The 14414-nt window shown below is 37.2% G+C and overlaps 1 protein-coding gene across 2 annotated transcripts in view; it reads left to right on the top strand.

Moving 5' to 3' along the window:
• LOC150081768 (Ig-like and fibronectin type-III domain-containing protein 2) overlaps nt 1-14414 on the top strand; it is a 550711-nt gene that overhangs the window by 521472 nt on the left and 14825 nt on the right. For both annotated transcript variants that reach the window (XM_090378862.1, XM_090378863.1), the window contains exon 25: nt 5267-5439. In XM_090378862.1, coding sequence (XP_090234988.1) covers nt 5267-5439 — 173 coding nt within the window. The remainder of the gene's footprint in view (nt 1-5266; nt 5440-14414) is intronic.

Genomic DNA, 14414 nt, shown 5'->3' with positions numbered 1-14414 from the left:
AGTCGACATTACTGGACAGTGCAGTGTCGAGTCAGTTTGGTGTGACATAACATTGGAAGATCAAAATTGAGAGTAGGAGTGTGCTATAGGCCTAATGACGCTGATTAGTATAATAAGAAACTATACAGGGAAATAGAGTCGGCCAGTAAATCAGAAAGTCTTATAATGGGGGATTTTCATTTCCCCGATATTGACTGGAATTTGTGGGTTGGTCACTAACACACTAGCAAGGCTTTTGTGGATTTATTGGTTGATTATTTTCTACATCACCATGTTCGGGAGGCATCTAGAGGGAGTAATACTCTTGATCTGATTATCAGTAGTGATTCTTCATACATTAAGAATCTGCAGATAAAGGAACCACTAGGTGGCAGTGATCACAATGTGCTGAAGTGGGATTTACTCAAAGAGGTAACTACCATCAGTAGTAAAGAGAAGAGTTTTTGCTTTCATAAAGGCGACTACGATGGTCTGAGACAGTATTTAAATTCTATACAGTGGGACAAACTGATGATGTTACCAACAGCAAATTCAAAATGGAAAGAATTCAAAGAACTTATCTTGGAAGCTACTAGGCTTTACATACCAACTAAGAAATATTGTTCAAGGTTTAGGCCGAAATGTAGGTCAGATGAACTAATGAGACACATGGCAGAGAAGGAAAATGCATGGGATACATATAAATTAACACATTACACAGAAGCCTATGATAGATATAAGCTAGTCTGAAACCAAGTTACAAAGGAGGTTAGGCAGGTGACGGCAGATTACGAGAAATCTTTTGCAAAAAATACAAAGAAAAACAGCAAATAGTTCTCTACTTATGTAAACTCTAGAAGGAAGGGGATGAATCAGATTGGTCCACTTGATATTGATGGTTCAACTGTTGATGATCCTGCTCAGGTAGCTAACAAATTAAATGAATATTTTGCATTGACATACACACGAGGAGTTATTCAGCTAGGGGAATGCCAGAGGTGTATTGAACTCTGGCAGTAAGCTAGATAATCTTGTAGTAACTGAGAATAAAGTGGAGGAGAAATTGTTGAAGATAAATACAAGAAATGCACCTGGGATGGATGGGATCTATCCAGTTATATTGAAGGAAGTAAGCAAACCCTTAGCCATAATTATGAGAGCTTCCTTTGACTCAGGGGAGGTATCCATAGACTGGAGATGTGCAAATGTGACCCCAATTCACAAAGAAGGATCAAAGGCTGACACAAGTAATTATAGACCTGTGAGTTTAACTTCTGTTCCAGGAAAATTAAAGAAGCACTGCAGGATCATCTAGACAAGACTTCAGTTATAGCTCGGACACAGCATGGTTTTGTTAAGGGAAAGCCTTGCCTGACCAATTTGATTGGATACTATGATGCAGTCACAAAAGAACTGGATGCGGGGAATAACTTTGATATTATATATTTCGATCTTAGAAAGGCTTTTCATACTATTGCACATGGAAGACTGCTGCACAAATTGGAGTAGTGTGGCATTGGAGGGAAATTGCTGCTATGGATAAAGGGATGGCTGAGGGTGAGAAGACAGAGAGTGGTAATCAATGGACACTGCTCATCGTGGACTCATGTTATTAGTGGAATCCCTCAGGATTGGGTCCATTATTGTTTTCTGTATTTATAAATGATACTGATGATGGTATATCAAGCTTAATGTCCAAGTTAGCAGATGATACAAAGGTTGGCAGGGTTGTTAAGGACACTACTGATGCCATGCTGCTGCAACAGGATCTGGAAAGGTTGAGCAGATGGGCTGAGAGGTGGCAAATCAAGTTTAACATTCACAAATGTAAAGTACTACATATGGGAAACAGCAACCCCAGAGCAACGTATCAACTCTGTGCTACTACACTGACAGTGATAGAGAATGAAAAGGCCCTGAGAATAATTGTGCAGGCAGATATGAAGTTCTCTGAGCAGTGCAGACAGGCTGCAAGAGTAGCTCATTTTGTTTTGTCAATGGTATACAAGAATGTTTCTAGCAGGGATAAGGAGGTGATTATTCGCTTGTATAAGGCAATGGTCAGGCCACACCTTGAGTACTGTATACAGGTCTGGAGGCCTCATTTCAAGAAGGATGTAGCCCCTGGAATGAGTATAGAGAAGGGCAACAAGAGTAGTGAATGGAACAAAGGGTTGCTCTTACGAAGAAAGGCTTAAGTTTTGCAAATTACAGTGTCTGGAGACTAGGCACCGGTGAGGTGATCTGATAGAGGCGTATAAAACCTCGAATGGGTTTAGCATGCTCAATGCTGATGGGATTCTTTCTGTTGCTCAGAATAATCACCTGAGAGGGCATAAATTCAGATTGAGGAAAGACAGATTTAGGATAGATGTGCGGAAATTTGCATTTAGCCAGCGGGTAGTTGGTTGGTGGAACAGACTTCCAACCCTTTTTGTGGAAGTTTATAGCCTAAATAAATTTAAGGCCCCCCCCCTGGACAGGTATTTCGAACGAACAGAGGGGTGAAATGGAAGTGGATTTTTTTTGGGTGATGCTTCCTAAGCTTGCTTGCATCAAATGCCTCTACTAATGCTAATGCTATCTAGTTTTCCATTATACCTTATGCTATCTAGTACAGTGCATACGTTGTATTGTATAACAATGGCGGCAAGTTACAAATGGTTAATCTATGGACACAGGGTATTATTTACTTTCCAAATCGCACTATCTAAATTCAAAATAAACCACAGAGCTTGACTAGGTCTATAAGCTACTTAAAAAATAATTTAATCTAACAATTAAGTCAATAAAAGTGGCTGAGTATAATTAAAAAGTTTTCATTTGCGGGAGTAGTACGTAAAGAACTCTTATGCTGTTTTTCTTTGCATCCTTTGCCAAAGATTTCTCATAATCTGCCTTTGCCTGTCTAACCTCCTTAGTGAGTTTGTTACAGCCAGCTTATATCTGTCGTAGGCTTCCATGTCAGCCATTAATTTATATGTATCCCATGCATTTTTCTTCTCTGCCACATGTCTCCTTTGTTCATCTGACATCCAATTAGGCCTAAACCTTGAGCAATATTTCTTAGTTGGTATGTAAAGCCTAGTAGCTACCAAGATTAATTCTTTGAATGTTTTCCATTTTGAATTTGCTTTTGGTAACATCATCAATTGGCCCCACCGTATAGAATTTAAATACTGTCTCAGACCTCCGTAGTTGCCTTTGGAAAAGCAAAAACCCTTCCCTTTATCCCTAATGATAGTTACCACTTTGAGTAAATCCCACTTGAGCACACTGTGATCACTGCCACCTAGTGGTTCCTTTATCTGCAGATTGTTAATGCATGAAGAATCACTACTGATGATCAGATCACCAATATTACTCCCTCTAGTTGCCTCCCAAACATGCTGATGTAGAAAACAAACATCCAATAAATCCACAAAAGCCTTGCTAGTGTGTGAGTGATCAACCCACAAATTCCAGTCAATATCGGGGAAATTAAAATCCCCCATTATAAAACTCTCTGATTTACTGGCCCACTCTATTTCCCTGTACAGTTTTTAATTATACTCATTAGAGTCATTAGGTCTATAACACACTCCTCCTCTAAATTTTGAGCGCCTTGGCAGCCAGGTGGGCTGGAGCAGCAGTGTATAGCACACGGTTCTTGATTAGACCAGGGTTCAAGGCCATGACCACCAAATACAGAGGATGCGAAAAGGTCAGGGAATGAACACTGCATATCCTCGGAGCAATATGGCCTCGATTGCTAATGCTCCTAAAAACCAAAATAACAAATAACAATAATTTTGATTTCCCAGGGTTATGTCACACCAAACTGCACTGTCCAGCGATGGCCACTGGCTGTACCTCCTTGGATTTTATGTGTTCTTAACTAATAGCATAAACTCTCCTCCCTTCCTATCCTGTATATCCTTCCTGTACACATTGTACTCCACAAATTCCAGTTCTGCATTCCTTATATTTGTGTGACACCACATCTGTGATATCCCAACAATATTTGCCTTTGATGTTTTGACCAACACCTCGAATTCATCAAATTTATTTACGAAACTTCTAGCATTGGTGTGCATACACCTGTTCCTATTCTTAGCTACCCTAACACAACCCATGTGGTTCCTTGTACCGCAATGTCTCCCATCAGTCTCTGAAATCACTTGCATCTTGTTTTCATTATTTCTATTATGTAATAATGACTATTATGTAGTTAATTATGTATAATAGATAATAATGTCTATTATATAGTCATTATTTCTCTGTATAAGGTTATAATAAACCTCCAGTTTGAATATTTTACTCGGGTTTAGATGCTGCATTAAAAGAAAGATATAGAATTTCTAGGAGTTCAAAGAAAGGAAACCAGATTAATGAGAGGTGCTAAACATTGTTCTTGCAGAAAATGTCTTAGAAAGTGTAAGCTGCAAAGCTTGGTGACAAGACACCTCTTGAGGGACATGTCTGAGATAGTGGCCTGAACAGAATAAGTAAAATAATTGAGGGAATTGTATAAGAAATAACAAGAGACTTGGATCTCATTTGAATCAATTACTTTTAAAGTTAGGCTAGGGCAAAAAATTTGGAAAATTTCAAGGCAGAATTGAATGAGCAGATTCTGATAATGGAAATAATATGAATGATTGTTTCCCTCTTCCCCCATCCTCTTCTTCTTTGAATGATGTGGGATAAGTCACTTCCTTATATCATTTTAACATTCTAGTGTTAATTAATATAAAGTGGCTTAATACCATAAAACACAGGATCTTTGTGTGTGTGTGTGTGTGTGTGTGTGTGTGTGTGTGTGTGTGTGTGTGTGTGTGTGTGTGTGTGTGTGTGTGTGTGTGTGTGTGTGTGTGTGTGTGTGTGTGTGTGCGTGTGTGTGCACGTGTGTGTGCACGTGTGTGTGCACGTGTGTGCGTGTGTGTGCACGTGTGTGCGTGTGTGTGCGTGCCTGCGTGTGTCTGCACTTATCACAATGTTGCTTAGTATCAATCCTTGTATAATGCAGGCATTGGAAATGATTATCATTCTTTATCACCATTTATACTGCCATTATCTGAATCCACAGACACAGAATATAGGATTTAATTGAAAAAAATTTTGTAATATTTTAATTTTCAATTAGTTAACAAGGCAGTCCTTTTACCTCTTGAACTGCTGCATGTATTTTCATTATTATGAATGAAGGTTAAGTTAATATATTCAGTAGTATTACCATTACTAAATAGGCACATATCACTAAGTTCTATAATTCATTTCTTTTATGTAATATATTTTACCCATACAGGGGCTCTGAATAGCACTATTACTAAAGTTGTTGTTGGAACAGTAGTTGGAGCTTTGATACTGGTTTTAGTTGTGTCAGTGATTATTTATTGGAAACTGAAAGTGAAGCCAAAGTCCTCAACTCAAGTGTCATTTGATAATCCTACTTACATGAAAGATACTATAACAATGCAGGTAATATACAATTTATAAAATATCCTTTAACTATTTGTTTTTTATTGAAGTCTAATATTACTGATATAGTATATTCAAATGTTGGGGTATTAATAGTTCAACTATTAATACCCCAACATTTGAATATACTATATCAGTAATATTCTCTATCAGTTGTTTTAGTTTAGCAGAAGATAAAAATCCCCATTTTGTGCCATTTACCTATCTGAACTTCATGATACATTCGTTTTATGCTTTGCAGTATGGGTTTATATATGCACACATGGAATAGAAATGAATTATATCAAATACTTGGTGTTTGAAATACTCCATGGTTAGCATAATTATCAAATTATGTTAACCATGGAGAAAAAGCAAACTTATACATCAGCAGCATAATTTATAATCATATGGATTGGATTATAAATTATCTGTAAACTGTACTGATGTTTTAATTAAAATTCAAGAATCATTAACTGGATTATGAAGTATTAATTAATTAAGATTATGAAGTACTATTAAGTATTAATTAATTCAGATTATGAAGTACTATTATGTATTAATTTTATGAAATTCCACATATTATGCTAATTCATTACAGTAACTTTTACTAATTTTTCTTGTTGTTTAATTAGTTTTACTGTATTTTATACTCATATGCTGTTACTTTCTTAATTGTTTATCTTTAAATTTTGTCCTAATTAGCCCCTAGTGCTCTTCATTGGCTATATTAGGACATGCTTGTTTTGTATGGTGTTTTGTACTTAACAGCAAGTGAATAAACATTTTAAAGTCAGGATATTGATTGATTGACCTTTTGACAACTTATCACTGAGACAGACAGATAGGACTTGCATCATTTTGGGTGTTCTGGAGGGGATATAATGTTAAGAAGACCATTGACAACATTTTAGGATCATGGAAAGAAGTTACTTAAAATATAATAAATGGTGTGCATTAGCATATATGGCCAAAATGTTCGTGACATCATGGAATTGGCAAATGAGATTGTATTTGATGCATTAGAAATGTGGCGGATCTTCTGGAATCACACAATGCTGAATTAACCAACAAGAATTTTCAGTCATCTGCCTAATTTATCCAGGCTTATTGGAGTATCAAGTATCATAACCTGACTGCTGTCATTTACCACCCTGTTCACCTTTGTATCATTAGCAAACTTATACATTAAACTCATTATGCCTTCATCAGTATCATTAATAAATATTAAACACAGTCAGAGGCCCAAACTCTAAGGGAATATGCTAATAACATTCATCCATGAAGAGCAGTAACCATTAATAACCACTCTTTGTTTCCTGTCATTTAACCATCCCTTTATCTATGACATTAATAACATTAGTCCAATAAGAGCATTGCTTATTAAGAGTCACTCTCTGTCTTCTGCCTCAAACATCCATTTATCCACAGTAACTGATTGAGTCTTTCAAAAGATTTACTGAAATATCTGTAAATTATATATCTATATATTTACTGCATAAAAAACTATATATTTGCTGCATATGATGTTAAAATACATTTTTCATCCAGTTTCTTTGTTATTGCTATGTTATACATAGTAGCTAATCAGATTGTTCACACAATATGTCTCCTTAACAGTTCCTTATTATGATTGCTATATAAGTACATTTCAGGTCCAATGATCCCTCATTATTTTTTTAATCGTTGACTCCAAGGAAAGAAAAAAAGAAATCTCGCAGGTCATCCCATTTTGCATTCTTGTAATGCCAAACAACACGAGGTTGGGAATAGCCTGAGATAAAGGCTCCATTGTAGAAGAGATAATCACCAAGTTGTGATCTGAGGTGCCTAAAGGATCACTCACTTCAACTGTATACTTAGAAGGGTTGTTTTTGAGAAAAAGATCAAGTGTGTTGGCTGTATGGTTAGGATTGTCTGGTATTCTTGTAGGTAAATGAACAATCTATGCAAGGTCATTAGCAATTGCAAAAGCCTCAGCATCTTGACCAGCTGGGTCAGTGTGACTAGAAAATGGAAGCTAGCTGGAGTTGTGAACATTAAAATCACCAAGGAAAATTCCACTACAGATGGAAGTCTGTACCAGCAATCAACTACCTGCTGGCCAAAGGCAAACATCTGCATATCTATTCTACAACTGTCTTTCCTCAATTTGAACCTATGCCCCCCTCAGGTTCTTAATCTCAGCAAGTGGAAATATCCCATCAGCATTGAGCCTGCTCAAACCATTCAAGGCCTTGTACAACTCAATCAGATCACCTTGCAGATGCCTATTCTCCAGATGCTGCAACTTACAGAATTTAAGCCTCTCTTGGTAGAGAACCCTTTGTTCCTCTCACCAATCTTGTTGCTCTTCTCTGTACTCATTCTATATCAATTCTATATCCTTCCTAAAATGAGGCCTCCAGACCTATACGCAGTACTCAAGGTGTGGCCTGACCATTGCCTTATATAAAGGTATAATCATCTCCTTGTCTCTGCTAGCAAAATTCCTATATTCATTGACAAAACTCTACCTAAATTTTCTAACCCATTTACCTAACTTTTTAGATCCTGTTGCAGTAGCATACTGTCTTTGCTATTATTAACAACCTTGCAAACTTGGACATTAAGCCTGATATACCTTCATCGATACCATTAATAAATACACAAAACAACAACAATGGGCCCAGCACCAAACCCTGAGGGACACTAATAACATCAGTCCACGAAGAGCAGTGTCTATTTATTACCACTCTCTACCATCTCCCAATCAAGCATCCCTTTTTCCATTGCAGCAACTTGCCCTTAATGTCATACTGCTCCAGTTTATACAGCAGTCTTCCATTACAACAGTATCAAAAGCTTTCCTGAAATCAAAGAATATGATATCAAAATTATTTTTTGCATCCAGTTCCTTTGTGACCACATCGTAGTATCCAATCAAATTGGTCAGACAAGACTTCCCCCTTAACAAACTCATGCTTGTCTGAACTATTACTGCAGTCTTGTCTAGGTAATCCTGCATCACTTCTTTAACCAGTGACTCCATTATTTTCCCCGGAACAGAAGTTAAACTAACAGGTCTCTAATTATTTGTATCACCATTTGAACCGCCTTTGTGAATTGGTGATACATTTGCACATCTCCAGTCCATGGGGACCTCTCCTGCATCTAAGGATGCTCTCATAATTATGGCTAAGAGTTTACTTACTTCCCTTGCTGCCTCCTTCAATATAACTGGATAGATTCCATCTGCCCCAAGTGCCTTTTTTATGTTTAACTTCAACAATTTCTTCTCCACTTTGCTTTCCATTATTACAAAATTATTTAGCTCCCTGTTAGAGTTTAGTAAACTTCTGTTCTCTCCTTCCCTTACAGAATTCCTTCTGTGTGAATGTAGATGCAAAATACTCATTATTTGTCAGCTATCTGAGCACGATCATCAACAGTCAAGCCACCAATGTTAAGTAGACCAATCTGATTCATCCCTTTCCTTCTAGAATTTACATACGTAAAGAAGTATTTGTTGTTTTTCTTTGCATCCTTTGCCAAGGATTTCTCATAATCAGCCTTTGCTTGCCTAACCTCCTTTGTGACTTGATTACAGACTAGCTTATATCTACTATAGATTTCTGTGTTACCTGCTAATTTATATGCATTTTACACATTTTTCTTCTCTGCCACGAGCCTCATTAGTTCATCTGACATCCATTTAGGCCTAAATCTTGAACAGTATTTCTTAGTTGATATGAAAAGCCTAGTAGCTTCCAAGATTAATTCCCTGAAGGCCTCCCATTTAGAATTCACTGTTTTTAACATCATCAGTTGATCCCACTGAGACCACTGTAGTTACCTTTACGAAAACAAAAACCCTTCCCTTTACCCTTGATGGTAGTTACATATTTAAGTAAATTCCACATCAGTAGACTGTGATCACTATCACCTAGTGGTTCCTTTATCTGAAAATTCCTAATGCATGAGTCATCACTGCTGATAATCAGATCAAGACTATTACACCCTCTGGTTGCCCCTTGAACATGTTGCTGTAGAAAACAATCCTCCAATAAATCCACAAAAGTCTTGCTAGTATGCAAGTGACCAATCCACAAGTTCCAGTCAATATCTGGAAAGTTAATCCCCCATTACAAGACATTCTGATTTACTGACTCACTCTATTTCTCTGCACAACTGTTTGTTGTGCTCATCAGAATCATTAGGCTTATAACACACTCCTACTCTCATTTTCCCTTTCCCGTTGTTTATGTCACACCAAACTGACTCAACATTGCACTGTCCACCCATGTCAACTGGATGCACTTCCTTAAATTTGATGTGCTTCTTAACCAACAGCACTCCTCCTCCTCTCCTACCCTGTCTATGTTGATGGCTAAATGTTTCATGTTTATTTCTTTTAATAAAAATGAATAGATTCTGTCAACACCCCTAGGTTCCTTATTCACTTTTAGCTTCTACAATTTCTCTTCCACTTTCCTCTTGGTTTTTATTATTGCAAAATCATTTATCAGCCAGTTAGAATTAGGTATACTTATTATTCTGGTATCCCATCCCCGAAACCTTCTTCAGATGTGCATGTAGATTAAGAATATTTAGCAACTTGAATAGATCATTAATTGTTTTGCCATCTCATCTATATCTAGTGGATCAGTGTGTTTCATCCGTTTCCACCTAGGAATTCTTTGTTACTCTTCACATTCTTGGCCAAAGAGCTTTTTACAATCTACCTTAGCTTGGCTAATCCTCTTAGTAACTTTATTGCAGACTGGTTTATACCGACTGTAGGCTTCTGTGTGCCCTGATAATTTATAATCATTTCATGCATTTTTCTTCTCTATCACTAGTCTCCTCAGTTTATTTGTCATCCAGTCTTGGATTGAGAGATAAAGGTCCTGAAGAATTCACTAATAGAAAATTTTGTGAATGGTGAGGTTATCAAGCAGTGAACCTTTCAAATGTATGTTCTTCTGTGGCGTCATGTTACCAGAGAAAATTTCTCAAGTGGGAATTCTTTCTTGTTTAATTTCGAATTTAAGTTGAGGGAACCAAGTCAAAGTCAACCTGTTCACTGTCTCCAGGTCTATGTAAACAGCTGACTTTGACATGATTTCTTGGAAATAAGTTGTGTTGATAAGGAACCTATGGCTATTCTCAGTAAATAGTATTAGTTTTAGTATTAGCCATATAGTGCAAGGAAGCCATAGGCTTTTGCTGCACAGGCTAAAAAAAAAAAAAAACCAGTAGATAAAAAAATACAAATTATGCACTTCTCTCCTCACGTAGCTAACTATACAGTTGAGCTTTGAATTTCTTCAAACTATCAGCCTCAACTATCCGCAAAGGCAACTGTTCCAGTAATCAACAACTCACTGGCTGAAAGAAAACTTCCTACAATCTAGTAATATGAATGTATGGTCCCAAGTTTTGGAATTCTTTGTAACAGTGAAAATTCCATCTTCATTACTTTTACTAACCCCTCTCAGAGCCTTATAAATCTCAATCAGGTCCACTCTGAGGGTACCTGGTCAAGCTCTGTAGCCCACATAATTGATGTCTTTCTTTTGTCCATCTCACCATGCAAGTTAACACAGAATTAGCATTAGCAGAGGCATATGATGCAAGAGAGCAAGCTTATACAGCATCATCCAAAAAAAAAGAGAAAAAAAAACCTTCCCATTTCCCCCATCCATTCACTCCAAATGTTTGTCTAGATCTGCCTTGAATTTATTTAAACTGTCAATTTCTACAACAACAGATGGAAGTTTGTTCTGACAATCAACCACCCGCTAGCTAAAGGCAAAAGTTGCCCATCTTTGGACTCTTTCAAGAAGTTTAATGTCTTGGAACACAGTATTCCAAATATAGTCTTACAATTGCCTTGTACAATGGGATTAATAGCTACCTATCTCTGAAGTAATATTGTTTGATAAATCATTAATAGGATGCCATGGGCTTTCCTGACTGCCTGTTTGCTGCTCAGAAAACTTCATGCCTACCTGTATCATAACCCCAAGATCCCTTTTTCCTTCTACCATTTTTAATTCATCCCCACCAAGTGTATAAGTTATTTTGGAGTTGCTATTTCCCAAGTACACAGTTCATAGCATCTAGGGTCTAGCAGCACTGGTGGTTTCCCATACCTCCACAATTAGTTCTCTTGTGCTGAATGCATTACTCTGTAAAGGCCAGATAATGTGAGTGATATATGATTTATGTAGTGTAATATAAAGTTATGTTGTTCATCTGGCCTATGAGCTCATGGAGTACCGTGCTGTGCATGGGGAGCCAGGCCAGGTAGTCAGGATTAAATGCTCTGCCAGGGAAAACCCCTGACATCAACTGAGTTTACCAGGGAAAAAACAAAGAGAGAGAGAAAATGAAGTTTTTGATGGAAAAGAGTGCAGTTGTGACAGTTTGAATTTGGAGGATAGGAGAAGGTTTAGCTGGTGGGTAATAGTAGGAAGAGTAATAGACTAAATGTTCTTCTATAAAAAATAAACCTAAAATAAACAAACTTAAACTTCCCTTGAAGTTTAGGTTTTTTTTCCCACAACTTTATCATCCTGCTCATTTGAGATGTTGCCATCCTCAGAAAATCTTGTGAATATCAGTTGTTGTAGCAACAAACAAGAATTTTTGTGCAAACATTACTTTCATCCATATTATCAGACAAAATGCATGTCTCTATATTACTCTTCTTCTCCCCTTAACTAGCAGTTTCTCTGAACCCTTAGAGTATCCTCAATGATACTGGCAAAAACCCTTGCACCACCTTTTTTCAAATGAATTCCATCTCTACAAAATAAATTTTTTCTACCAACAAGTGTGGAACACATAAAAATCTAGAGTTAATCCACAAGGCTTTCAGCATTATAATCCTTCCTATCATGTCTGGGCAGACACACACATTTTGATCTAGCTCATGGCATTTTTTCATCACGATCCTATATTTATCCAACAAATCCTCGGGTCATGTTTGTTTAATATTGCTAGTTCCCACATTAATAATAATGCTCTCTTTATCTGCCTCCTCAAAATCTGACAATCTGTTGGTAACATCATCAGTTGTTGCTCCAGGCAAACTCACCCTGGTTCTGGTCCACCTATCTTTATCACAAAATATGTTACCCATTTCCCTGAAAATAGTTGGACTCCTGGTGCACCAGGGGTCCAAGTTCCTGACAGTGAAACATACCCCACACCATACAACCACCTACACTGGCCTCCACTTTTCATACCATGCATGATGGATCAGGAGCCTCATGTTGCTGACACCAAATCCGTACACTACCATATATTGTGTGGAGTTCGAAGTGACTGATCCGACCAGCACACCTTCTTCCAGTTTTTTAACGTTCAACTTGCATGCTCTTTGCACCAGGCGAGTCTTTTATGCTGATGAACCTTGGTTAGGTAGGAGAGGATGCCATAGGGGTCATCTGCTGGTTTAGCCCATACGTGGCGGACAATGCTGCCAAATTAGCTCACCTACCACCCGAGAACAAGTGGAAAGTGCCTCATCAAGACTATCGACCAATAATCCAGGAAAAAATGCATGTGCCAATGGCAGTTATCATGGGAAAATCAACATAATAATAAACTTCGAAGTATCAAGCCAAACCTTGAACGATGGCCTTCCAGCTTTAGTTCAATCCGACATCAGGAGGTAATATTGGCTCGTCTGCGAATAGGTTACACAAATATCACTCATGGTTATCTTTTAAGAGGAGAGCTACCCCCTCAATGTCATCACTGTAATACAATGCTCTCAGTGAAACACATTCTGGTTGAATGCACAAAATATACAAGAGAAAGCCCGAATCTTTGCACTTCAGCCACAACAAAAGATCCTACACTTACCTCGCTTTTAAACAATGAAACAAATGTCTCAAGCATTTATAACTTTCTCAAGATGATTAAAGTATATCGCCTCCTTTAGTTAGCTAAAAAAAAAAAAATTACTTTCTCGTTCCTTTTTTCCATTGTCTCTATTTGAGAAGAAATGACATGCATAATTATCATATGTATGACGCACTATGGTCATAGTTGCCGATGCGCCCAAGAAATCCTGAAACAAACAAACAAAAAAAACAAACCCTGAAAATAGAATCTCCCAATAAAACTAAACCTCCTTCAATCAGAGTAGTATGTACTTGACTGTTCTGTTCTGGGACCCGAATCAGGGGTGAATCATTTGGCGGGTCATGAGATGCTTGAGCCGCAGACAAGCTCCCATTTACATTTTTTTTTCTAGGGAAAGCACCTGTCCCTTTAATGACTCAAATTCTTCTAGTAATGCACCAAGATTTAATTTGAGCTTGGTACACTCCTTAAATCAGTTGCAAAGAAAAAATCATCAGTTGAGCCAAGTTTGTCTACTAGACTCATCTTTGAATACATGCCACAGGCTATACAAGCAATGAACTCATGACTCACACCAGAAATGCCCACAGGCATTTCCATCTGGGTCATGATATCCCTGGACTTTGTACTGAAAGTGGATCTTGTAACAACCATTATTTAAGTAATATTCGAACTTAAGAAAATTACACAATTTTTTTTTTTTTTTATCAAAAGAACAGTCAATTTGACTTGTATCATTAGGCTTAGCAATTTAGCAAATTAAATTTTGTTTTTATGTATATGTAATAATTTTCAATTTTTTTTCTTATGGTTTTGCATATCATCTGGCACAATTAGCTGGCACATATCACCTCTGTCACAGGTTGAGAACCTGTGACAGAGGCTATCCATATATTGTTTGGATACAAACAATATTTGTATTCCTACTGATTGGAGTAATGAATGGGCAACATAAAGATACACAGAAAAGAAATGTTTTCGGTTTTCAGTTTGTGTATATGAAGTGGTTGCTTTTTGATTATGTTGCTGATTTTTATCATTTAAATAAATATATAAACCATGAATTATTACTATTTGCTTATAATATTAATCACAAAAAAGTATTATCTTTCAACTGCTATTAAATCCAAAATCTT

The sequence above is a fragment of the Mastigoproctus giganteus genome, chromosome 8 (genome assembly GCF_048544385.1).
Source record: "Mastigoproctus giganteus isolate SK-2022 chromosome 8, ASM4854438v1, whole genome shotgun sequence".
In the NCBI taxonomy this organism is placed as follows: domain Eukaryota; kingdom Metazoa; phylum Arthropoda; class Arachnida; order Uropygi; family Thelyphonidae; genus Mastigoproctus; species Mastigoproctus giganteus.
This window is presented reverse-complemented; position numbering and strand designations above follow the sequence as displayed.